This window comes from Rhamphochromis sp. 'chilingali' (genome assembly GCF_963969265.1).
Source record: "Rhamphochromis sp. 'chilingali' genome assembly, chromosome: 5".
Classification (NCBI taxonomy): domain Eukaryota; kingdom Metazoa; phylum Chordata; class Actinopteri; order Cichliformes; family Cichlidae; genus Rhamphochromis; species Rhamphochromis sp. 'chilingali'.
Genome location: NC_137932.1, coordinates 40437331 through 40462842, shown reverse-complemented (window position 1 = coordinate 40462842; position 25512 = coordinate 40437331). Strand labels below are relative to the sequence as shown.

The 25512-nt window shown below is 41.1% G+C and overlaps 1 protein-coding gene across 3 annotated transcripts; it reads left to right on the top strand.

Annotated features, from left to right (window-relative positions):
• rubcn (rubicon autophagy regulator) lies at positions 1 to 25197 on the top strand. Of its 3 annotated transcripts, XM_080881973.1 has the most exons (22): positions 1 to 392; positions 2258 to 2411; positions 4025 to 4108; positions 5980 to 6139; positions 6243 to 6349; positions 6575 to 6800; positions 7578 to 8000; positions 8627 to 8674; positions 9571 to 9666; positions 11407 to 11522; positions 11709 to 11904; positions 12808 to 12915; positions 14207 to 14281; positions 16869 to 16929; positions 17879 to 18011; positions 18088 to 18233; positions 18560 to 18624; positions 18720 to 18958; positions 19260 to 19321; positions 19413 to 19566; positions 19701 to 19794; positions 22627 to 25197. In XM_080881973.1, exons 1-22 carry the CDS (start codon positions 355 to 357, stop codon positions 22761 to 22763), a joined length of 2922 nt encoding a protein of 973 aa, XP_080738099.1. In that variant the 5' UTR covers positions 1 to 354; the 3' UTR covers positions 22764 to 25197. The 3 variants fall into 3 exon arrangements, with proteins under 3 accessions (XP_080738099.1, XP_080738100.1, XP_080738101.1); XM_080881974.1 differs by lacking the exon at positions 8627 to 8674 and having other exon boundaries at positions 6 to 392; positions 22627 to 25196; XM_080881975.1 differs by lacking the exon at positions 14207 to 14281 and having other exon boundaries at positions 6 to 392; positions 22627 to 25196.
• The last annotated feature ends 315 nt before the right edge of the window (positions 25198 to 25512 follow it).

Below are 25512 nucleotides of genomic sequence, written 5' to 3'. Positions count from 1 at the left end.
ACTCTTTATAAACTTATTTATAAAACACAACTGAGCCTTTTATTTTCAAATTATTTGCAAGTTACTGAGGGCGGTATTATCTGGTGTTATTTTAAAGTAAGCACTGTTACGTTAAATAGTGGGCAGAGCTACGCAGAACACCACCGCCCACTGATGATTGTAGCAGGTCATGCGGCCTCCACTGTTTTGATCCACGGCTCTGACAGACAGGGTAGAGATGGCGGAAGACTTTAAGTCCGGGTGACTCTTTCAAGCAACTCTGCTACTGCGATACATCTCTATTGTACCTAACAGGACGGGATATTCTCCGAGAAGCTGGCGGCTTTGTACGGCACTCGGTTCCTCCCTGAGGACATGGAGATCAGGGCAGAGGGAGAATCTGAGGAGCGCAGGTGAGTGACAGGTTAGGCAGCGTTGGTATACGGCTAACACCCATGGTTTCATAAACAAGGCAACTAAAGAGTTATGTCACTGGTTACCTGTGATCTTTGTTTAAAAAGATGACCAGCAGTGAACGCATTTAAGCTGAGTCAACTGTAAAAAAATGCGAGCCTAAGTAGGTTTGAACACTAGTGAAGAACTAATACCAGTATTACCCGTTAAGCTAGGCTAGGCTAACCTGACATGCCAAGGTTTGACAGGCTGGAGCTAATGGCTCTATCCCAAAGGTCTCCTGGTTTATTATTTACTGTGTTGTAAAAAAAATATGGCGTTGTTAGACTGCACATTTGGAAGATGACGGAAAGGCTTGTATTCGTTAGCGTTATTAGAGCTGTTAGCTGTCATACAGTGAGATGGTGCTAACAGCTAAACTGACCACATAAAGTACCTGTTGTCTAATAAGATTAAAATATGGGTTATATCAGCAAACTAAGCAGGTGGTTATTTTTATGAAGGTTTACTGAAGATCAGCAGAATTACTGACAGTGCAAGTACTGGAAGACTTTTGGGAAGTTCAAGGATTTCCAAGTGTTTTCCCTAGCAGATTAGAAGGATACATGTTTGCCGATCCTCTTAGTTTGCACAGCCCGGGGTTTCTCGTACATGAACACGCACAGATAAGAGTGGAAGGTAATCCTTAAAACCTCAATCTCTCCGAGTCTAGAGGAATTTTACCCCTGGATGTGGAGGGGCTAATTACATAACTTTACCCCTCTCACAGATGCACCACGCTCCGCAGTATGTGCAGAATGCTCGCTAACCTCCGGCCTCGTCCCCCTTACACTCCTGTGTTACACATATTATGTGATTTGATTAGTTGGCTCTGTGTCTTAACTCGTGATGCTGCTGCTGCTCAGAAATTCTGCTGATGCCTAAGAAAAGACCTTGTGCTCACTGTTGTGCTTCTTCCAGGTTTTATTGACTTTTCTAGCTGGCCGTTCTACTTTCACACACCGTCTCTGCCTGAGATACTGTTTTTGATCTATTAGGAAAATAAATTGTTGTGTTTGTCTTTGGCCATGTCAGCCTAGATCAAAGAACTCTTTAGTCTGGTTTCACAGCCTTACAACACATAATCTTCTCTATTTTGTTGCAGTTGTGTTTTTATATTATCTACTGGATTTATTTAACACCATGGAGCACATGTCCAGTTAAGTTCTCCTATAATCAAGGAGTTCACCCTCAGTTGTTAACGTGAAGGTTTCTTTGTTTAATTTTTTTCATTTGTGTGCTGCTGGTGAAGTCTGACTTGCTGAGCTGAGGGGGAATGAGGAAGTCGTGTGAGCCAGCAATTTATGGCTCTTGGGGAGTGTCTAATATCTAGTATCTGACTTTTTTTTTCTTTCTTCCACTGCTGACTGTATCCTAAAGATAAGGGTTGACTCAGTACTCAGTGGGTACATGTCAATGACTGAATTTGTTTTGCAGTATACTTCATGAAGGTACTTGTAGAATTCAAGTGGGCTCTCACTAGGTTCAAGACCTGCCTTTTATTTACATTTGTACACAAAATATTGATGTTCATGATAGAACGTCATGAACATCAATAATGGGTTCAAACGTACTGACCTTTCCTGATAGGCAGACTCTTGGCTATCGGGAAAAGTCAACATGTTCATGTTGGGATGTAATCACACTGCTCACACATTCAGTAATCCTCAGCATTTCCAATAAGTCATTGAATTTCTGATTGTTTCTGAGAAAAGAATTTTGGTCTAGATGATTAATGGATTAATCAGCTGCATTGCCAACACCAGAACCTCTGTACCTCCTCCCTCTTTGTTAAATGTCTTCTTGCTTCCCTGTTACCTTCCAGAAAGGAGCACTGGAAGCTGCTGTCCAGCCTGAAGACCACAGTGGAGGGCCTCTTGTCCACCAACAACCCTAACGTGTGGTCGCGGTATGGTGGCTTGCAGCGGCTGCACAAGGACATGAACAACATCCTCAGCCATGGACTGAGGAATGAGCAGGTCAGCACACGAAGCCCATATCGATCTCAACAACAAACCTTTTTTTTTGTTTTTGTTTTAACAGAACAAGGATGGCATTTACTAAAATAACACCAGCATATTCGCATGCTTGGGGGAAAATAAAGAATGCTGATTTTGCTAGATACGTCCTGTGTGTTTTGTATCTTATTTCCCGTGCTGTGTCTGTGCCATCTGATTCTGGTATGAAGACAAAAACACTTTGTGTTGCACTGAAGGTGCATTTACCCTGATCAACTGTATCAACACAGCATGCCTGATGAGGTTTTGGTGCATGCATGTATTGAGACTTGGGATGTTTATGTGAGTGATATTGACAGAAGTGCTGTGTTTGTATTGAAAAACCTGTTCTGATCTGACAGATACTCTCCATATCATGGTAATGGGAGTACCTGCTTTGGAAACAACCTGCCCTCATATTAAATTAAAAACAAAAGTGAAACACAAATGTGAACTAAACCGGAAAAAAATAAAACCATAATAAATCTGGCCGGGATGGAAGCGTGTGATTTTTATCAGGTGGTTTACAGTCATGTGGGGGGGAAAAGTTTTCACAGGACTGTGCAGTCTTGTGAAATCTAAATACACCCTTACGTCCGTGAATTAGGAGGATAAGACGCAGGAAAGTGCAAATGTATTTTATTAACAGATCATCAGGAAGGGTGAGGACCTCCTGTAGAAGCAAATGTTTTGGTGGTTTGATCGTCAGTTAGCATGTTAAGTGCTAAATGATGGTATAATGGGGGGGAAAAAAAACAACAGAACAGGTTTGGCTTGTTTGACAGCGTTACCAGGGGAAGACTCTTCTCTCTAAAATGAACATGGCAACAGCGCTTAGGCTTGCAAAACCACATCTGAACAAATCATAAGACTTCTGGAACAATGTCCTTTGGACAGATGAGAGCACTTTGGAGAGTTTTGTCCATAGTGCACAGCCTCATGTCTGGTGAAAATCAAACACAGTATACCAGTGCAAACACCTCATACCAGCTGTCAAGAACTGTAGTTGAGAAGTGATGATTTGGGCTTATTTTGCAGCCACATAAATTGGGACATCTTGCAGTTGTTAAACTCTTCTGCATATCAAAGTATTTTTGAGTCAAATGTGAAGCCGTTGGTCCGACAGTTAAAGCCTGGTCAAAATTATATAATGCAGCATGAAAATAATCCCAAGCACAACAGAATGGCTGAAAACAAAAAGAATCACAGTAGTGCAGCCGCCCAGTCAAAGTCCAGATCTCAGCCTGATTGAAATGCTGTGGTGGAGCCGTGAGAGCTGTGTATAAACAAATGCCCGCAAATGAACTGAAGTGGTGTTGTAGAGAAGCTGCTCCACAGCAATGTGAGAGACTAATAAATTTAACAGAAAATCATAACTTATTGTTACTAAGGGCGATTCTGTAAACTACCAATTCACCAAAACTTTCTTTTTAACTAACTGGATGAATATATATATATTTTTTCAGTTGCCCTTCTAAAATTTAAGGAAAATATGATATGAAACACAACTCTCGTTCTTCATAATGACTTGCTGTATTGGTTGAAGCTGATACTTTTGAAACTGGGTCATACACGCCTTTGGCCTTGTGTTGCAGGTGTACTACAAGCAGAGAAACTATTGGCCGTTTGTTTGGTGTGTTCGCTACATCAGCCCACAACTCGCCTCCCACGTTGAACAGGTATGCCCAGCCATGTTAAAGCTGGGATGTAACTTTTTTTTTTCTTAATCTTTCCTGACACATAAATATTTCTACTAGACTTTCTGTGCATGATTCAATTTCTTTCTTATTCGAAACTGTGATACAGACTCTTAATACATCCTCTGGCTGAAACAAGCTGCTTTAGCGCTCACCCACTTTAAGCCGGCTTTCTTCTGATTGGCTGGCCTTTACAAACAGAGATTTGGAACAGCAGTTCAAAAATAAAAAAAATTAAAAAGCATCTTTATTTAATCAAACACTGCAAGTTTTTTGTTTTTATATTGTGATTTACATTTTTTTTCCCCCCTAAATAATGTGGCAAAATACAGTATACACTCTTTTGGCTCTGGTTCTCCTTAACTAAATAATTAATAGTTGCTGTTTAGCAGTGTTTGAGAAAAATATGCTACTGTGATTTAATGCTAAGTGTGGTTTATTTACGCTACATTGGTTGCTAATGCGGTTTTCATTTCTAAATCAGTTTCTTTCTTCGTTTCTCTCGCTTCGTTTCCTACTTCTGAGTCATCTTGTTCAAAGCTTTAAACACTGTCTGGTGGTGGTGTTGTTGTTTTTTTTATTTTTTTATTATTAGTTTACTGTAAATGTGAAACCTGTAAAAAGAGCTAATGTTTCAGTTCTCCAATCCTTGTTCACAGCTACCAGGGATGCACACATGCATGTTTATATCTTTTATGTTGTTGCTGTTGCTGTGTGTTTTAGTTTTGAAAGTATAGCAAGTTTCCTGAGAGAGCTGCAAAAGCAAAGAGTAAGCAATTACATAATTTAGGCTCAGAAGCATTTGTTTACTACAAACCAAACACATCTTTAGTGTGAAGGTTGCATTTAAGAAAATGACACTGTTGGATTTGGAGGATTTATCTTTTCTGGAGGAAAAATGATAGTTTACTTTTTTTTTTTTTTTTTTTTTTTTTTTTTTTTTTTTTTAAACCTGTAATGTGCTCTTGTCCCATCAAGCCTGAAGCGCTAGATTTGCTGGAACTGCCTCCCTTTTGTGGAAAATCCCCATAAAGTGATGTTAGAATGTGTTTGAGAAAAATAACACGGGCCTTATAATAAATTTCTTGAAAAATCCCCCCCAAACTCACATGATCTGATGGCCTGGGTAGAGCCACTACACTTGCTTAGATTGCTGACTTTTTGCTTCCTAGTTTGTTGTGGAAAACGGTCTGCCTTTAACCCCAGTCCTGTCTGTCAGGAGGTAATGGAGTTGTATAACAGCAAATGGACTTGGAGTAATCTAGTTATCCTCATTATTCCCCTGGTGTTACAGACCAGCAGGGCTCACTCGGGCATAATGCAATCACCATGTGATGATTGTTGTTCATATCTGAGCTGCCGTCCTCTAGTTTTGTGCTGCTTTTTATCATCTGACATTCCACTTGTTTTTCTCTCTTTTCAAGCCTGGTGTCTATTTCTGTCTCTTCTTCCTAAACCCTCTTCGTAGCTTTAGACCAACTGGTGGGAAACACTTATGGGGAATGTTTGCAGGAAAACTCAAAAGAGGAGCAGTTAGGTTGACTCAGTGTTGGCTTAATGTTTCTTTTAACAATAGAAACTAGTTTGAAATATATAGAAGAAGATCTGGGTAGGTGTTAGAAACAATTAACTGCCAAGGATGAACTCCAAAGCCAGCACCACCTGCTGAATGGTCACAAAAACAAAATCCAGTTAAGGAAATGTTTATGGCCTCATCAGCCGAATTTTTTTTTTTTTTTTTTGGTTTACAAGTTTGATCACATAATTAGAGATGGAAATGTGCTTTTACAGACATATAAAAGTTTTAGCCTGTGTCAACACTTTCCCATCTGCTGTTCTCTGTCCATCCTCAGTTCAGGCACCTGGAGCCGGTGCTAAGCACTGGGATGAAGAGTGCTGGTGAAAGCTACAAGGCTGAGCGTTGGCTGCTTCACAGCTTACAGGTTCACATGCTGTCATCGCAGCTCCGACCTTTGCTCAAGCATCTGGGACACATGCGTAAATACTACAATGGTGAGCCACGTTAATAACAGCCCAGGTTGATATACTTGTATTAGAGATTGCTGTGGTGTATAAGTTGTGTTAACTTTGTTTTCCCCCCTCTCTCGTCTTTCAGATGATGCTTTTCTGCTGAGCGAGCCTCATGTGACCGCCATGTTCCAGTGCCTGGAAGCTGTGGAGCAGAATAATCCCAAACTGCTCGCCCAAGTAGACACTGTTGGGGTGGGTTTTCTGACATCTTTGCACATATCACCTGTTTATTCATGAAAAGGTCACTTGTGCAAATGTTTTTCATCGCTGTTTCACTCAAGTTTGACCAGACTGTAAACACATCATTCAGTTTTTAACCATCACCCATCTTTGATGAGTGGTGTCAAAGTGATTTAATTTTTCAAAGAAAAGAAACTCCTTTTACTTTTATTAAAAATCTTTCTTTCCGCTGCCCAGCTGTCCCCTCTGAAGGGCCCACCTTGCCTGGGACTACTGAAGAGCCAGAGTCTGTGTGTCTTGCCCGGATCTGGTGGGGCTTGGAGAAACGCCGACAAGGCTCCCAGTAGAGAATCTCTAAGCCGCAGACTCACCACCTCCAACTGCTCTCTGCGAGAAGCAGTCGCCACCAGCCAAAACTCTGCAAGCACTACAGCAGCTGGATCCTCAAACAGCAACAGCACAAGTGAGAAAAGAGGCTGGGTTGTGGATTTATTTTTTCTTATACTTAAAGTGTCTTGATGCATGCTCAATCATCCAGGTAAGTAAATCTCCAAAAGTTGATTCTGTTCATCTGGACGTCGCGTTCTCATTGGGAGAAACGTTTCGTCACTCATCCAAGTGACTTCTTCAGTCTCAGCTGACTGCAGGTTTCAATCTTATAAACAGTACATTTGCATAATGACTGAAACCAGCCCAGTGAAGGAACAATGGGCTGGGAGGTCAGTTCCTTCATCATAATTATGCAAATTCTCATGACCATTGATCAAGAACCGTTGATCAATGGCCATGAGTATCATTCACAGAGAGTTGGGGAATGTCCCCTCTCGGGTGGATTTGTGGCAAGGCGCTATGAATACACTACAGTTTGTATGTGAATAGGCAGGCTGAGTTAACCGTACAGAGGCCTGATTGTTTGTTGGCAAAGCCAATTGGTGAAGAATGTGTTAATGCAGTTGGCGAAGTCAGTGTCCTGAGCTGAATGTGCTCACTGAAATGGACAAGGGTGGTTAAAAAATAGCTTAAGTGGATTTAAAATCTCTGCAGCGTGTCACCATTTTTAGACAGTCGGTTTGTATAAACAAAAACAGACATGCGCGATACTTATATGTATGTAAATACTTACATACGCAAGCCCTCGTGGGGCAGAAAATTCTGGGAGTAAAATTTGAATATGTGAAAAACCAAAAACCCATAAGCAAAATCTGAGTACAAATCTTAATCTGTCCCATTTGTCTTGCAGACACTACCTCTCAAACCAGCAGCCTGGAATCTGAATGGGTGGTTGTCACCAGTCCGGGGGAGAACGCACGAGGTGCGACACCCCCACCTGGCTCAGCGTCCATCCCTTCAATCTCATTAACGGACACAAACTCCTTCCTTCAGCCCGAGGCTGACGAGTACGGTGGCGGCGGTGACTCTGACGATGGTCCAGAGTATTTGGCCATCGGTAACCTCGGGCAACGCAACGATCGACGCAATTCCCAAAGCTCCACCCACAGCAGCGAGCGGGGGGGGAACACGGACCAATCCCTGCAGCATTCTACTACACAGGCTCCGCAGAGGTGTTCATCTTTTTCAGAGGGCCAGAAGGGGCCGGGGAGGGGGCTCAAAGGACACACTCGATCATTCTCTGACACGGGGGTCAATCAGAAACTCAGGAATGGTGAGTAGGAGATTTCAAGAGTTTCCGTTTGGAAGGGATTGTTTTATTTATTTAAATTACAGTGTATAGCAATTTTCTGTTTAATTAAGGAGCCTCTCTTTCCTATGAGAAACATTTAAAGATAAACTTGTACTTCAAAATTGATTGTAATACTTCCTAAAGCGGTGAACTTCAGCTTCAGCTGGTAGCCAGTTCACTTCTTGCTTAGTTACTTTGTGTTGCATGTTCATAGATCACAACGTGGCCTGTAGTACTTGTGGTATTTATTTGTAATTGTCTGGCGTGTTTCTCTGGAGCGAGTTTGTAAATTTCTCATGAGTTTAGGTCATTTTCAGAATTAAACTAACCCTAATTTTACTGTAAGTAGCAGAAATGTACCTGACTAATGCAGTTAAGGGTGAGGTTAAGCTGTAGTTCTACCTGCGTAGTATGTGTGTTTTTTCACAGCTCTCTGATATGCGGTTAAGCCGTGTTCTCGCACGCTTCCTGTCTGAGGTTTTAAAGCTTTCACCCAGTTAATATCGGCTCTGTTTGCTCAGACTGTTTCCCCTTTCTTGGCTTGAATTAATCATCTCTTCTTCTGCTCTGTCCTTGTCTTATCTCTCCCTTCTACTGTTTGCACAAAGGAGGGGGCCACAGAAAAATCACCATAATAATAGAGGACCCGGTAGCAGGTTGGCGGTGCAGTTTCACTGTACTCCATCACATGACTTCTCATCTCCCCTCCGCTTTTTAAAAAAAAAAAAAAAAAGTTCTTTGTGTGCATGGTGAAGAACTCCATCCCTCTTATTTTCCACTCTTGTCTTCAGCCCATCATTTGTGTTTTGGATTTTTCTTCTTATTTGTTTATTTAAACCAAATCAGATTGGTGTGAAGAAGTCACTTTATCACTTTGCTTTCTTTTGTTCTGGGACTCTATTACAATTCACACCTTGGCTCATGTGACCCTTACGACTCGCATGACAATGAGGTGGCTCAATGACTCTCAAAATTGTCAGTGTTACAGCCCCATTAGAGGTTAAATACCTGGGAGTGTCCCGTCTATTTGAGAACCCAAAAAGCAACATTGCCTTTAACTGAAGTGTGATGGGGGTGACCGGCGACCATAAAGGTTCCCTAAGACTACGTGTCAGTATTGTATTCAAAGAATCATGTAGTCTTGTCTTTTCTTCTGATGTTTTGAAGTTTTAATATAAATTCTGGAGCTCACAGAGAGGAAGATTCCCAATGCAAAACATAACTTTAATGCAGTATTGTTTACATTTGCAAAGCAATGACAATGTAAACAATACTGTAAGTTTGTGGTCTTTAAGTAAAAGTGGGTCACTGAGTGATATAGACTACCTCTGTTTCACTCTGCAGTTAGGCTGGTTGGCACTCAAAGCCACATTTGTTTCAGTGTAGCCATACACTACACAATAGCCTTAGACGTCATTGTCCAACACAAAGCATTTAACCAGCTGCTTTTCCTGCACTCAAGCATGTTTGCATCCATTTCTCTTAAAAGAATACTGTAATGAGGTGAAGGATGTATTAACACACATCCTTTTTTTGTGTGTGTGTCTCTCAGAATCAGCAGGCGAGGACTGCTGCATGAAAGACTACAGCCCGTTCTCACCTCAGCACAGTGATACCAGCACATCCAGTTCTCTTTACATGGAGTCTTGTGAGTTTTCTGTGTGAATACTGACACGCATATGTCAGCTGACGTCTTGATGAGTTTTGTTTATTCAAAATGCAATTAGGTCATTAAATAGAGATCGACAGACCACGCGACTTTCGCGTATTGCATTGTAGGTACGAATGGCAGCAAAATCAAAACACTGCATCAGGCGCTAGCATTTCCAGCACCGGTAATCGTTCATTCTGCGGTTTTAATCCCTGCTTGCATTTTATTTGCCCCCAAAACAGTTGCGTACAAAACGAAGGCGAACACAGCAGGTCCGTACAAAGACAGACTTGATGAAAAGGCAAAAAAAAAAAGTACGAGGAAAAAATCAAAGGAGTGAAAGGGTCAGACCATACAAGCATACAGAGTGCGCTAAAGACGTTGGCGTGCTGCCCAACTTTCATCACACTCATATTTAGAATTATATGGTCCTAAGTGTGAGTGCATACACTCACGAAATGTTTAGTAACTTCAGATCCCTGCAACAAGCCCAGGTCCAGTTTATTTTGGTGTGTCTATTTTCTGATTTGGACTATTTCATTTTACAGCTGTCGTTAAAATTTTTCCATTTTCTCCTGTGCAGGCCAACGCAATTTATTTGTCTTTTCAGGTTGTAGTTTTACACAACATTTTCAGATCCAATAGAAATAAAATAAGTTTTTCATAATTCATTCAATTTATTGTCTTTATTTATAACTGGCATTATTGTTTCATTCTATTATAGATTCTTACAAGAAAGAGGCAAATCCATTATGCTTTATTAGCTGCTTCGGTGAAAAACAAATCAACAATGCAAAAAAACAAAACAAAAGAACCACAAAACATTTCAAAACAACATACTGGAAAACAGTTATTCATCACTTGATTGCTTCAATACAACCCTTGGGCACATATATGTCGGACTTTTCGTGGCTGTTTTGATCTCGCTCTCCCTCTTAACCGATCAAATCTCGCTGTGGTAGCAGCTTTAAACTCAGTATGACCCAGGTCGATAGAGGGTGCCCAGTCTGGACCGCAGCATTTTGTAGGCTGGTTTTCCTGCAAAACACAACAAACATTAGCAGGCAAAGCCACAGTGAACAAAGCAGCAAAGCGCAACGAATTCAGTTCAAATCCATATAAGACTTATTTGTAACCCACATCAACAATTATGTTATGATAAATTACGTGTTAACTACAACAAAAGATTTACCTTTGTGGAAATGCTTGGAGCAGACTAACATGTGAGCTGGAACGTTAGATTTGGTCTTGGAATAGCTGTAATCCAGGCCATCCGTCGCCTCTTCGTGACTTCGGAAACATGACTTGAACAATTTTTCTTCCGCGAAGGAATCCGATAAAAAACGATCTCTTTACCCGTCGGCTTCCCGTGACTGTCATGTGACCGCCTATGGCAGTTAATAATACAACAGCTTCTTGCCATTCTTTGTGTCTCAGTTTATCTCTGTGTGACTGTTGTCTTGTAATAGCTCGCGCGTGCTGCCTCTTGTACCTACAATCCTTTGCGGTTTTACCCTGGAAATGACGTCACATTTTCGATCTCTATTGTCCAATATTATGTAAAATGGATAAAAGTAAATCTGTCTTGACCAACACCCAATTAAAGTGTTTCTTCTGGCAGCCAAAAATCAGAACCTTTTGATTTGTAGGCAACATTATGGCACTAAAATTCCAGTGCAGTGTGTAAATGTCTGTTTTTATGGCTTTGTGTTTCTGTGTATGCTTTGTTTACTTCAGATGGGTCCCAGTCCAGCAGTACCTCAGAAGGGATGTTCAGGAGGCCGTCAGAGGGGCAGAGCCTCATCAGCTACCTGTCAGAGCAGGACTTTGGCAGCTGTGCAGACCTTGAGAAGGTCAGGGCTTAATTCATTGCAAATGTAAATTGAATCTCAGTGCAAACATAATTGAAATGGAGAAAAATGTAGAAATTATGGGTGAAGATATGATGATAGTTACAACCAAATTTCCCCTTGTGGGACAATTAAATTATTATTCTATTCTATTATATTCTCCTTTTTAATTACCTCTGTGTGCTGCAGGAAAATGCCCATTTCAGCATCTCCGAGTCGCTTATTGCTGCCATCGAGCTGATGAAGTACAACATGCGGCGCCAAGAGGAGGGCGAGGAGGAAGGAGACAGTGACAACGAGATTCAGCAGCTGAAGCAGAAGATTCGCCTGCGAAGGCAGCAGATCAGACGCAGCCGTCTGCCGCCATCAGCAAACTCCCAACACGGTGTGCAAACATCAGTTACATGAAATCCTTTTGTCATCTGTACACAGACACAGTACTTCCTTCATGTGATTCTAGGTCTCTCAGTAGAGAGAGAGCTTTTTAGTTGTCAATCTTCAAAAACAATGTGTCTGTTTAATTAAAGTAGCTTTCACTGATGCACAGATCTTTAAAACAAGTATCAGCTTTTAATAGATCCTCACATTTAAATCAGACAGTAAGAACCTGCTTTTTTCACTTGAGGAACATTTCTAAACTTAGATCCATCGTGTCAACAAGTGAACTCGAGATGATCATACATGCTCTTGTCTCTACTAGACTTGACTTACTTGTCTAAACAAGAAAGGGCTAGCTCGTCTACAGGTTGTTCAAAACTCTGCAGCGAGGCTACTGACCAGCTCGAACAAGGGAGCTCATATGACCCCTGTTTTAAAGAGCATTACAGGGGACCCCCCCCCCCCCCCCCATATTGCTGATTAGATTCATACACATACTTCCACTCGTAACCTGAGGTCATCAAACCAAAACCTTTTAGTGGTCTCCCACACTCGTTTTAAAACCCGAGGGGACCGATCTTTCCAAGCTGTTGCACCCAGACTGGAATGCACTTCCCCTATTTCTACGGTGTTTGGACTCAGTGGAGACCTTCAAAAAGCAGCTAAAGACATTTTTATTTCAAAAAGCTTTTAATTAGACCAGGGTTTTTATGATGTATTTATGACTGTATTGTGTTTTTGTAAAGCACTTTGTGACACATGTCTGTGAAAGGTGCTATATAAATAAACTTTACTTACTTACTTACACATACAGATGGACCACAGAAATACTGGAGAAACCATTTATGATTTTTTTTTAAATTTTTTTATTGCACGTGTTGTTTATTTCTGTGTCCTTTCTTCTGTGCAGCTTTTCACTCCACTGACAGTGGAGGCTCCAGGAGGAGCTCTCAGGACTCCTACCAGGGCCTGTCTGACTCGGGCTCAGCGGAGGAGGTGGAGGAGTGTGAACTGCGAGGTAGAGAGGGAATGAGGGAACACTGGGGTGGGGTGGGGGGCTAAATAATCAAATATATATATTTTGGAATAATTATTAGTTTTATTCCTAGATTTTATAATTCATCATTGATTCGATTAATTCACTTTCTGGTCATAATTCATAACCTCTTCATCAGCCTGTCTGCTCACCAAGCATGTCACATTTCACCGAAGACCCTAAATATGAATGTCTGAGTGCAGAGTTCACATAATACTAGCTATTTCTGCTGTTGCCATTTATATATAGCTGTTAAAGTCATGTGATCACACACGCTAAGTATTTGTATAGTCATACTCATTTTGAAAGGCGTAGCTATTCTAGGAGGTCTGTCATATTTCTCATGCTACAAACAACCGTAGTCTATGAATTGCTTTGATTCTGCTAATAAGGGTTGTGGTTTTTCTCGTGTCTTGGTGGGTTTTATGTATGAATGTATATACATGTATTTAACTGTACTTGGAAATGAACATCTTTGGGATTTCTGCTAACAGTAGGGCTGTCCTGTAACATTTAACTAAATGTTAACAGAGGATAATTGGTTTGGTTGGTTGTTAGGGGGAAAAAGAAACTTTGACCCAAAAGTTCTCAGGAAGTTACAATCATGGACAGATGCTGTGAAGCTGATATTTAGTCATTCATCTGTCGACCTGATATCATTTACAACTCGTCTTTACTTCAGTCCTTTAGCACTGGTGCTTGTTACAGACTCTCTTTACTGGTTGTTGCAATACATTCAGATGTATTCCTGCTTTTGCAATAATGAAGCAGCAGTTTTATTTGTTGTTGTTTTTTATTGTGTGGTGTTACTGGTAACATTCTTACCTAGAACTAAAATATTTTACTGTTTCCTCAGTATATGAACTCAACAGCCATTTAATTCAATATACCTGTTAAAGTACTTATTAATTAAAACATTAAGCTGGTTGTAATACTGTGTTCAAGTTCAAACCAAGCATCAGAAGGGAAGAAAGGTGTTTAGGAGAAACTGCTAACTTGTTATCTTTACACATAACCATGTGTGGGGTTTACTGAAACTGGTCTAAAAAGGAGAAAATATCCAGTGCGTGGCTATTCTCCAGGTTAAGAAGCCTTGTTGATACGAGAGGTCAGAGGAGAAGATTGGAGTAAAATCATTTCATGTGTTTTCACCCTTGTACCTGCATGACTTCCACATATACATGCTCCTCTGGATGCGGCAGCGCAGGGTGGCACTGACACACTCTGTGGAGTGTAAAAATGTATGCATGTGGTGACAGTTTGTGTCTCTCAGATGGCTGTGAGGGTCAGTCCCTGTTGGCGATGTCTCAGAACGGCCTCTCCCTGTCACTCGCCTCCCTCTTCTCAGGTATCTGCGGGCTGGAGTGGTGGGCGTGGCTCCACAGCTACTTACAGGCAGTTTACTGTGGCTGTGCTCCTCTGAGAGGAAGCTGGTGGTTCTACTCCAAACTGAAAAACCTTCTTTCATTAATCGCTCTAACTGTGCTGGATGTGGGTCCTGCATAATTGCCGTGCTAGTTAGTGTTTTGGTTTCATAGTAATACTTTTAAAAAAACAACTTCCATTTCACTCAGCTCTCACCACTAATTTTTATACTATTGTGCATATAAGGTTTTGCAATATCTTTTATAGTTTTTAAGTATTTAATTGAGAGCTATGCAAGCTGTGCACCAAAGGCATTAAAAATTGATGATACATTTCTGGGTTTAATTTACAACCGAATTACAAAAAAGTTGGAATCTGTGTAAAATGTATATTAAAGAGAACGTACAGATTTGTCTTATTTACAAAAGAACTTTGCCAACATGTCAAATGTTTAAACTGACATTATGTAACATTTTAAGCTCATTTAAAATTTTACTGGAGCATAGCATCCCTTCATTATTTCACAATAGCTGCTCTCCAGTCCTCAGTTGTCTTTGTTGTACTTTTTATTTAGTTTTTCGTTTGTTTCATTGTGCTCCAAGATCTGGACTGCAGACAGGCCAGTTCAGAACATGGAGTCTGCAACATTCAAGGTGTTCTCTGACAAACATGTCATCCTGATAGGAGCATGTGCTGCTGTAAAACCTGTATATACCTTTCAGGTCTGATGGCTGATGTACAAGCTGCTAATTCCATAGGCAATAATGTACTCGCATACCATTGTTTGAAGTGAGTGCTGATAACACGCTGGATGGTCTCCATCTTGTGTTTGTTCATGTGGACAAAATAGGTTAGAAACACTTAGGCTTCAGCCTTTTGTTTCTTGTGTCCAAACTTTTTTGAGATGTTGCTGCCATCAAATCAAAACAAGTTAATATTTATGTGTATAATATGTCTCAGTTTAAGCACTTGGTGTGTTTTGTTCTATTAAGAATAAAATGTGAGTTTATGAAATTTGCATTGCAAATGATAGCGTGCTGAATAACCACTCTTAGCAGTGGCAACATGTAGTTTCCTTCCATAACTAAAAACCAAACACAGTTAAGATGCTATCGGCTCAGTCTCATACTCACTCAGTTATTTTATTTCCCTTGTGTCCAGTATCTAATCTCTTTACAAGAACTTGTCAGTTTGGAGATGAGCCACCTGCCTCCTCACCTCAGTGAAACTGTGCTCTTGCCTTTTTGTGTTAGTGCTTGTTGCTCAATGCTTCGGGGTTTTGGTGGTGCAGGAAGACGAATGTGCCTGTACCTGTCGGGGTTTAAAGAGGCTCTCGGGAGGAGACGAGGGAGTTAACCAGTTGCATCATGTGGCTGTTGTACATTTGAGGTTATCACGTATTCATCCATCCATCCATTCATTCATCCCAGTCATTATTCATTACTTCCAACATGTGTCCAATGACCATCTGGTGTTGTCACACATGCGTCCTTCCACCACGTGTTCATATTTAAAGAAGTTAGCTCAGTAACCAGAATGGTGCTAGGATTATTCCTGATAAGGTACACTTCAGGAGGAATAACAAAGAAGCGGTTATCTCTTAGGGGGATTTCATTTAGACATCACAGCTTTAATTTTCTCGTAGCATTTTCCTGAAAATGCACCGTTTAAAGGGAAGGCAAAGAAATTGGCTAACACCACTGACTACAATATCCCAACAAATCTAACAGCTTTCTAACTGTGCTGTAATTGCAACTCACTCCTCTGAACACAGACTGATCAAAAAGATCAATTGTCAGAGCTTCTATGCACACATGATTTACGTTGTGCCACTAATTGAAAATTGCACATTCACACGATGATTTTTAATCATCTCGAGCAATCAGAACAAATGCAACCGTTCAGACCTTTGTATCTGTAGGTCTTGAGTTTGCTTAGTAGAAGCTATTCATAACACACATAATCAAAAGATTTTTAAAATCCATCTTATCTGTTCTGCACCAACTTTAATTGCCTGCAATCCTGAAATTTTGGCTGTAACCTGCACTCATATGAGCAAACAGGAATGTTGATCCTGAAAGAAACTGGTAAATCCATGCAGGCGGTCTCCTGTTCTGCCAAACCTGTGCTGCTTTTGTCTTTGCTCGCTAGTTTCTTTTCTTTCTTTTTTTTAAGAACACGTTTTAGTGATGATATTGAGACTGTTTAGCTTTCACTGCATGTTTTCTGCTTAAGTGAATTTAAAATTAGCTTGAATTAGAAGAGAAGAGATGGTGTGGGGTTTTTTTTTTTTTTTTTTTTTTTTTTTTTTTTTTTTTTTTTTTTTTTTTGTCAAATTTATCTTTCTCGATTTGTTTCACTTTTTAATCTTCAACCTCTTTGATTAATTTTTTATTATTATTTGTTTTTAACTCTGCTTTGCTGTAGCAAATAGTGGCAACAAACCAAAGAAACACCATCCACTCGCCAGTTGCTTGCAAGCCTTTGGAAGCCCTCTCTTAAAAATGAGTCCTGTTACTGTTTGTTTTCACTCGGCCAAATCTCCTTTAACGTTTTGCTGTGTCTTCTAGATGCAGACATAAAGCACAGTGTAAGCTCCAGCGGCAGATCTTTTCTCAGCTCAGATTCATTGTAAGTAAATTTTTCTCATTTCTCTTTACATCATAATTTTGTCAGTTTTACTTTAAAAACTGGCTCAGTACCTCACTAAGGAACAGCCCTCTGGCTCGACAAATCATGGAAGCTCCACTACCACATCGTCATTCTAGACAGACCAATCACTGCAAGGACAGAGGGTCTCCTGACCCCCTTTATAATAGCCACTGGCCCAACCACAGGCATTTTCAAATAGCCCTTTTCCTCTAGTACTTACTGGGGGCAGCTCAGCTCGACTCGACTCGGTTTTTCAGGTTTTCTGTTAGGTGGCAGTACCTGATACCAGGTACCTTTTTTATTACCTACTGAGCCAGGGTTCCAAACAATCTAAAGCAATTGGAAAATTTGACATCAACAGACTGCATGCCACCAATTTGACACTCAGTGGCGTCACTTGATGAGTCATGAGCGTCTCCACAGAAACCTGGCAACGAGGGAAATGACTACCCACAAAACTCTATGGTTCCCGTGGCTGACAAAGTGCCGTACACTGAGTAGCAGGTATACCGTCACCTCAATGTTGTGGTGTTCATGTCGCATGCAAATGACGTCACTGGACTTTCAGCTGGATTGCTGTATCAAGCTCGTGTACATTGGATGGTACTCAGGTCACTTTTTCATTACAACTAAGTCAAGTTGAGCCAAGTAGGTGCTAGGTGAAATAGGCCCATGCCCCATTGCTCTTACTGTTATTGTCATACTAATAACTTACTGATAATACACAAGGACCTATTTGGAGTTGAAGACCAGAGTTGAAGTCACTTAAACAAAACAAAACAAAGCGTGCTTTAGGTTTCCTACACTCCATTGACTTCATTTAGTTAGTTTAATCAATCAGTTGAATTCCAAATTTGAACATTAAAATGAATCAAGTTGTGGATTTTACTGTCCCTTTTTTAAAAATGTCTTGCTTTTCTGTGTGTAGCACCCCCTCCTTCCTCCAGTCTAACTCAGCTGAGTCAGTAGCCATGGGTTTACTCAGGCAGTTTGAGGGCATGCAGCTTCCTGCAGCTTCTGAGCTCGACTGGCTGGTCCCAGAACAGGATGCCCCTCAGAAGGTACATATCCCTGCCGCTTGCAGTTTTCCAAACATGGCACTGAACATTGTACTCAACTGATCATGCTGTCTCCCAGTTGTTGCCTATCCCAGACTCTCTGCCGATCTCTCCTGATGACGGCGAGCACGCAGACATCTACAAGTTAAGGATTCGGGTCAGAGGTAACCTCGAGTGGGCGCCGCCGCGACCACAGATCATCTTCAACATTCATCCTGCACCCAAGTGAGTCCACATCATATGCATCTTCATCTTTGTGAAAATAAATTAAAAAAAAAAAAATAAATGTATGTATGAAAAATAAATAAAAGCATACTACAGGGATTAAAGTGGATACAGTAGGTGGAGAAGAGGAGTCTAAATTAGGGTTCTGTTAGCACCAATGAACTTAATTTATATTTTTCAGGAATAATAGTGATGACTGTGGGCTCTTTCACAGAAAATTTAAAGATATGCTTATATTTATTAATCATTTCAGACATGCAGTAATCAAGTAAGAGACACAACTGTTTGCAGTTTGCATTTTTTTTAAACTTATTGTTGTCTTTCAGGAGGAAGATAATTGTGGCTAAACAGAACTACCGCTGTGCTGGCTGTGGCACCCGCATTGACCCAGGTATAACCAGCAACAACATAAAAGCTAAAGGAATTGTTCTGCGTGCACATCCTTACCTTACCTCCCTGTGTTTTTGTTGCCTGTCCCTGCCTCAGACTATATTAAGCGGCTACGTTACTGTGAATACATCGGCCGGTACTTCTGCCAGTGCTGTCATGAAAACTCTCAGGCTGTGGTTCCCGGCCGGGTGCTGAGGAAGTGGGACTTCAGCAAATACTATGTCAGCAACTTTGCCCGGGACCTGCTGAGCAAGATTTCTGGAGATCCGCTTTTCAACCTCAACGATATCAACAGCGAGCTGTACAAGAAAAACAAATCTCTGGAGACTGTTCGAGTGAGTTCAGAGGCAGCAGTGACATTATCATGTTCAGACTAACATCACCAACATGCAATATCATTAAGAAAGAGTGTTGGAAAATAATTCACACTCTGTCTTTATCTTATATCCTGTATTTGAATTTATTTTTGCAAGTGCTTCAATGAATTACTGCACATACTTCTGATTTTCCTGGAAAATATAAAGAGATGATGGTTGACTTGAGACTTTTGCATCATACAGTAACACAGCCTTACAAGTCATGTTTATTTTTCTCACGCACAGTGAAGTAAACATAATTTTCTAATGTGGTATTCAGGTTTTGAGGATGCAGCTTTTTCACATGAAAAATCTCTTCAAGACGTGTCGCCTCGCTAAAGAGTAAGAGATCTCTGCTTTCTCGTAGTCCACGATCATTTCACAAAGCTTGGTAACAAACTTAATTCGAGGTTGTGTGTGTCTCTCTCCTCAGCTTGTTGGACAAGTTCGACAGCCTGCCGGGTCACCTGACAGAGGACTTTCACCTCTTCTCCCTCAACGACCTCACTGCTGTGCGCAACGGGGAACTGGGTTCCCGAATGAAAGAGCTGCTGAAACTTGGTACCATGCACGTAGCCGGCTGTGTGGTAAGATGAGAGTCAGGTTCCTCTATAGATTAAAATGGGCTTTTGGACAATAACATCAACAAATACAATGCTTTTTGTTTTTTTCGTGTTAATCTAAAATTTCCTTATTTCCTTTCCCCTCATCTTATCCTCAGCTGTGCCAAGCAAAAGGCTTTATTTGCGAGTTCTGCGGGAACGACAAAGACATCATCTTCCCTTTCCACCTGAGCAAGTGCCAGCGTTGCGAAGGTGAGCCCTCTCTGCTGGTGGCAGGCCTGGGTGGTGCAAGGCCCTCCTCCCGCCTCTTCGTTCAGTTTACCTGGCCAGATTGGAAGATCCCCAAGCCTCGTAGCCTGGCAAAGGCCCTCGCGATGGGCATGAAAGAGGGGGTGGGTGGGGAGGAGGATTTAGGGATGGGAGTAGATGAGGAGGTGAGGAGTGGAGAGCAAAAGGAGCAGGAGGAAGTGCGACAAGCATCAAGAGACACAGCACAAGTGAGACATGAGAAAGGGGGACTATTTCAAGGTTTTACTGCTGGAAAACTGGTTAAAGCTTTTTCCCGAAATAAGCTTAATGAGGAGGAGCAGGTAATGACAAGAGGGGGGGATTTGGGGAGGAAGGAACAGATGGCGCATGATGACAACGGAAGCGTTGGTCAGCACGGTGGGGTGGAGAGCAGTGAGGGGGAACAGAGCAAGGAAAAGGAGGACAGACATACAAGAAAGGAAAAAATGAACTTCTTGAAGGTTTTTCAGATGGACAGATTAAAGAAAAGCATCTTAAAAGCAGACAAAAGGGACAGCGACAGAGAAATAGGCAGCAGCGTGGAAAGTTTAAATGAAATTGGAAAAGAGGGGAAGGGAGGTGGCAAGGCATCAGTGCTAGGAAGTCGAGTCAAAGGTTCTTCAAAAACAGACGTGGAGGATGAGCGGAAACCAGAAGTGAAAGAGGAAGACAGAAATGAAGAGTTTAAAAAAAGATCCTCAGAGGAAGCACGGGGAACGGCAGACGAAAAGAAAGATGGGGCCCAAGCTGGGAGAACGGGGAAAACTGAATCTGTGGCTGACAAACATCCCGTTATGAGGCTAGAATCTCATCAGCTGACAACTGTTGTCTCCAGAGGGAGAAGCGAGGAGAAAGAGGAGAGTAGTGGAAGTGGGGAAAGTGATGGAGGAAGAGGAAGAAACCCTGGGGAGGGAGGCCAAGAAGAAACAGGAATTGTGACGCGGAGTAACTGGAGAAATCATAAAACTCGCAGAGGCAGGAAGATGAGGGAAGGCATGGAGGAAAAATAAGACAAGAGGGGAGAACACAAAGAGACGCGACATAGATCATGATGCAGGGGGAGGTGGAGGACACGAGTAAGGAGGGCTGTGTCCTGGGATCACAAAGGATTAGGAAACCTGAGTAAACCTGGAATCAGCTCACAGCAAACAGTTTAATTTCATACATTTGCTGGATTAAAACTAGCTCCTGTTTGTCCAGAACAAGCGATGGATTTCTGGTTGCAGTTAACCAAAGGCCTCACGGTTATTTATCCTTTGAATAAGACTATCGAGCAGTTATTGTACAGTGATTTAATTTTGTCTACCCTTGAGGTACATGTTTTTTTTACAGTGTTCAGTCTTGATATTTAAAATGTTACTACCCCAAACGCACATTTTTGGCAGTTAACACTTGTGTAGCTGTGCATTAATGTTTACCAAAACCAGAAAGTCTTACAGAAACCAAGTTGGACAATCCTTATTGCCAAGAGTATGATGATGATGATTATATTGATACCACTCTTATATTTGCCTGTTAAAGGTAAAACAACGGCCTATAAACGTCTCTAAACTTTGCAGATGCACGAGTTGGGCCTCACGTGTTTACATCCAGTGTTAAATATGTAGTTTTAACTTTACTTTGCAGACATAAGAGTGGTGTTCTCTAACTGCACAGGACATGCTGAACTGTCCCTTTAGGTGTTGTAATATGTCTTGTGTGTTAAATTATTATTAGATGTTGTAGTCGTACCTTCATATTTCAGCCATCTTTTTCCCTTTACAGTTGTTTTTTGTCACTGAGGTCTGGTGTGTTTCTGTAGTTACGGTGCTGGTGGAGGGGCGATGTTTTTGGGCGGGTTTTTTTTGCGGTGGATCTCTTTCGGCTGAGGTTGTGGAGGTGCTGGCGCTCTACGTTCCCATCTTTCTCTCTGAGCTGCTTCCGTGTTGTTGGTGTGTGTCACTGTGAAAGAGATGCTGCTCCTTGTAGTTGCTGCTTTTATTCTTCTTAAGAGCTTTTCTGGGAACGGGTGGCAACTGTACTACAGTGGTGCGTCGCTCTGAAACGTTTACATCTCTGCATGCTTCGTTTCGGTGGGTGTTTGTGTTTGTCTGAGTCGTTTTCTCGCACGTGTTCCACCTGAGCTGGTGATTTCATTCCCTTTGTTCGTGTGTGATGTCGGCTGAAGAAGAGTCAAGTAAATCTGGACTCTGCTGTTGTTGTTGCTACGCTGCCTCGCCTGTCTGTGTTTTTAAACCCTTTTCTTTTAGTATTTAGGCTTTTGTCGAAGGAACTACTTTAACGTGCGGAGGTGACGACATGGATGTGAATGTGTAATTTATGCTTTTTAGTAGCTTCTGCTTCTGATTGCTATTATTTAAGCTGGTTTTTATTTTATGTCCTCATAAAATAAACATTGTTTTTGAATTTGAGTTGCCTGTTTTTTCATGAGTCCATCATCAACAGGAAAAAAAAGAGATCCCCGTTAGAGCATCGTATGGGAATGAGGCTGAGTAATGAAACGGGACATGTCTGGACAAGTTTCCTTGTGCTGAGCTTATCCCGGGATATGACTTGCCTGACATACCTGCTCCTTGTGGCTTTCTGCCTTTTTCTTCTGCGGCTTTTATACCTTCCCCGCTCCACCCATCGTCCCTCAGCTCTAATTGTGATTGGCTGCTGTTTGTGCAGTCCAAACATGAAACTAGTTAAACTGGTTTACACTGCGCAGGTGTTGCTTTCTTGTTAAGATGACACACAAGCTCAGTTAAACTGGCTTTCTTTTTAAAAAAATGTTTTCTCTCCGCTTTTTTTCAGACTGCCACGCGTGTTACCACCGCACCTGCTTCCGCACAGGTAAAGACTGTCCTCGCTGCCAGCGGCTGGCAGACCGGAGAGAGAGGATGGCACGCAAAAACATGGAGGAGCAAGAAGATGAGGGAGGCGGGCCTTAAAGCTGGCAACAGGGGAACCTCAGAGAAAGAGGAGGAGGAGAAGCACAACACGACGATGATTGTAGTGGCTGACCATCTCCCGTTCTGTTCCAGCCTTTGTAACCCGGCGAGACGGCCTTTGCAAACAGCTGATTGCCTCACATGCAGGTTTTACTACATCAGGGCAGCCGCATCACTCAGAAAGAGCACCAAGGCTGGTGTTGATTTTTTCCTATGAATCTCTTTTAGACATGCACTTTACTCTAAGAATGCGTCCTGCTAGAATGGTAGTGATTTTTAGAAATCAGCTCCCTGATTTGGCAATTGGATTAGATTTGTCTGTCCTTTGCTGATGACTTTATTTAAATTTCCTTGTAAATATGAACTGAATATTCTTGCCAGCATCTCCGTATGGTAGTGCTTCTGTTGCTCCAAAGGGAGTTTTACAACAGGGCACCTTTCTTGCTTCAGCTGTGCTGAATCATTCCTGAATTAATAAAATCGCTCCGTGTGTGTGAATGAGAAAACGTGCTGCCTTACACAGATGTTTGATGCTCTTATGTTGTAGTTTCATGTGTGAAAACAGCCAAAGATTCTCGACCTGTCAGAAAGTCCCCATTTTTCACTTTTAAATCTTTAAATTGGGATTTCAAAACGTTAGATTTGAAGAGCTGATCAGTTTCCCAGTTAAGACGGTGTATTTAAATAACCCAGGAGTGCTCTCTTCCTCGCTCCTTACTGTCCTGTTTTTAGCTATTTTACACACATTTGTGTGGCTCTTGGACAAAGCTGCATTCAAAAACACTGGACATTAGAGGAGGTGTTTCAAATCAGCATTGAGTTTTTTTTTTGTTTTGTTTTTTTTAAAGAATTGTGCTGCTGCTTTGTGTGCATTTGGTTACTGGAGAGAGGTGTATTGTGAGTGTGGGTGCTTGTGTTTATTTGCGCACACGTCTACCTGCTGTGCGTGTAGCCCAACTGGCACACGGCTGCTCGTTGTAGGTTTTGGAATATTGGAGAAGGTTTGGTTAATTGCACTGATCCCATGTTTTTGTTGGAGGGGCCGATGGTGGGACATCACTCTTTGAGTTTTTAGATGTGTCAGGAACATGAACCCTGATCTTGAACGGTCTTAAAAGTTCCTGCCGGTTGAGTTTCTCAACATTGTGAAGATCCACAAGGTAGAAGAGACCATTATCACTTCTTGGGCTAAATTTAGTTTTTTCTTCCAGCAGTTTGAAAGTGTAAACACGACGGTTCACTGTTTGAACACGGAGTTGTGTGCGAAAGCAATTTTTCCAATGGGACTGCTAGCTTGGAGTCTCCTTTAACTGTTTAAACTGACCGTAAGGTTCTGACCACGTATGAGCGTGCTGTTATCACCTGTAGCAGATGATTAATTTCAGTAGTTGAACCAAAAAATATCTTTACAACTCTGATCGTTTTATTTTGATGACTTTTTTTGCAAACCCAGTGTTGCACAGAGGAATAGAAATGTCTGATTATTGGCTCTGTTGTGAGCTGAATTGATCACATTTGTAGTCCTGAAGTCCTTTGATAGACTGGATAAAACTCCAGTGTATGTATCCCATCTGTAGATTTGAGTTGTTGAGGTTTTGGGCACATAAGGATAAAATATCTTTATTTAAAACTGCCAGAGACTGATTTTTGAATTTTGAGATGCTTTTTAGAAGAAACACTGAACAAAGTGACTGCTGAGCTCTACTGACAAACCTCCATTTAGATGATTATTACTATTGGTTTTGTTGCCTTTAACATGGACGAGCGAAGGAGCCTTACAGTGCACTACAGATCCAAATGTATGCTATTAAAAAAGTTAATTATTATGATTAATATTGTGTGTTCATTTGCTTTGGTTCTGTAATCATGTTAATAATAAATGACTGGCTAGACTGTTAATAAGTGTCATTCTTCACTTGAACTTTTCTTGGTAAATAAAACTGAAGTCTTGGAAGTTCATCTGCTATGTATGTTCATAATTAGTATTTAATACATCAGAGTCACAGCTGCCAAGACCCAGAGGTGGAGGTTTTTCTTTGCCTGTTTTGTTTTTGTGTGATTGCAAAACAATAGGCTGGCGCCCCCTGGTGGGCCATGAAGGTACTTCAGATCGACTATAGGAGATCATTAACAATAACCCATTTTGAACATTTCCTTCATACATGTAATTTGTATGCAGTTTAAATAAAAGAGAATGTATAATTTTTAATGTTGCACTTCTGAACCTTTAATAAGCCATAATCCTATTTATACGGTGAATCAAACGATTATCATTTTGGTTTGATTTCTATAAGAGTCTATAGGAAAATTTCATTGGAAGTGGCTCCAAAATCTCATAGATTTTTCTGTTTAAAAGCTCTGATTATGATAATTTTGGAGTCCTTCCATGAAAAAGAAACTGAACTAATAAAATAAAGCCAAGTTATTTTAAAAATGAATAAATCCGTAAAAATTAATCGCTGTTTTGTTTTGTTTGTTTTTTTTGGGGGGGGGGGCTACTTTCATTTTTGATCTATTTAAAAAAAAAATAAAAAAAAATCCTAATTTGCAAAAGTGAAGCTGTTAATGAAGAATCAAGTCATCAGAAAATCAAAATAAATGAAAACCCAGCTGAAAGTCTTCATTTTCTGCTGGTGTGGTGATTGGAAATGATTGCCTTAGGTGATATCCGGTCACACTGATGAATGCATTTGGAGCAAATTTGGGGTTCAATACTGAAGTGGTTTGCAAATCAAACCTGATCGGTGGA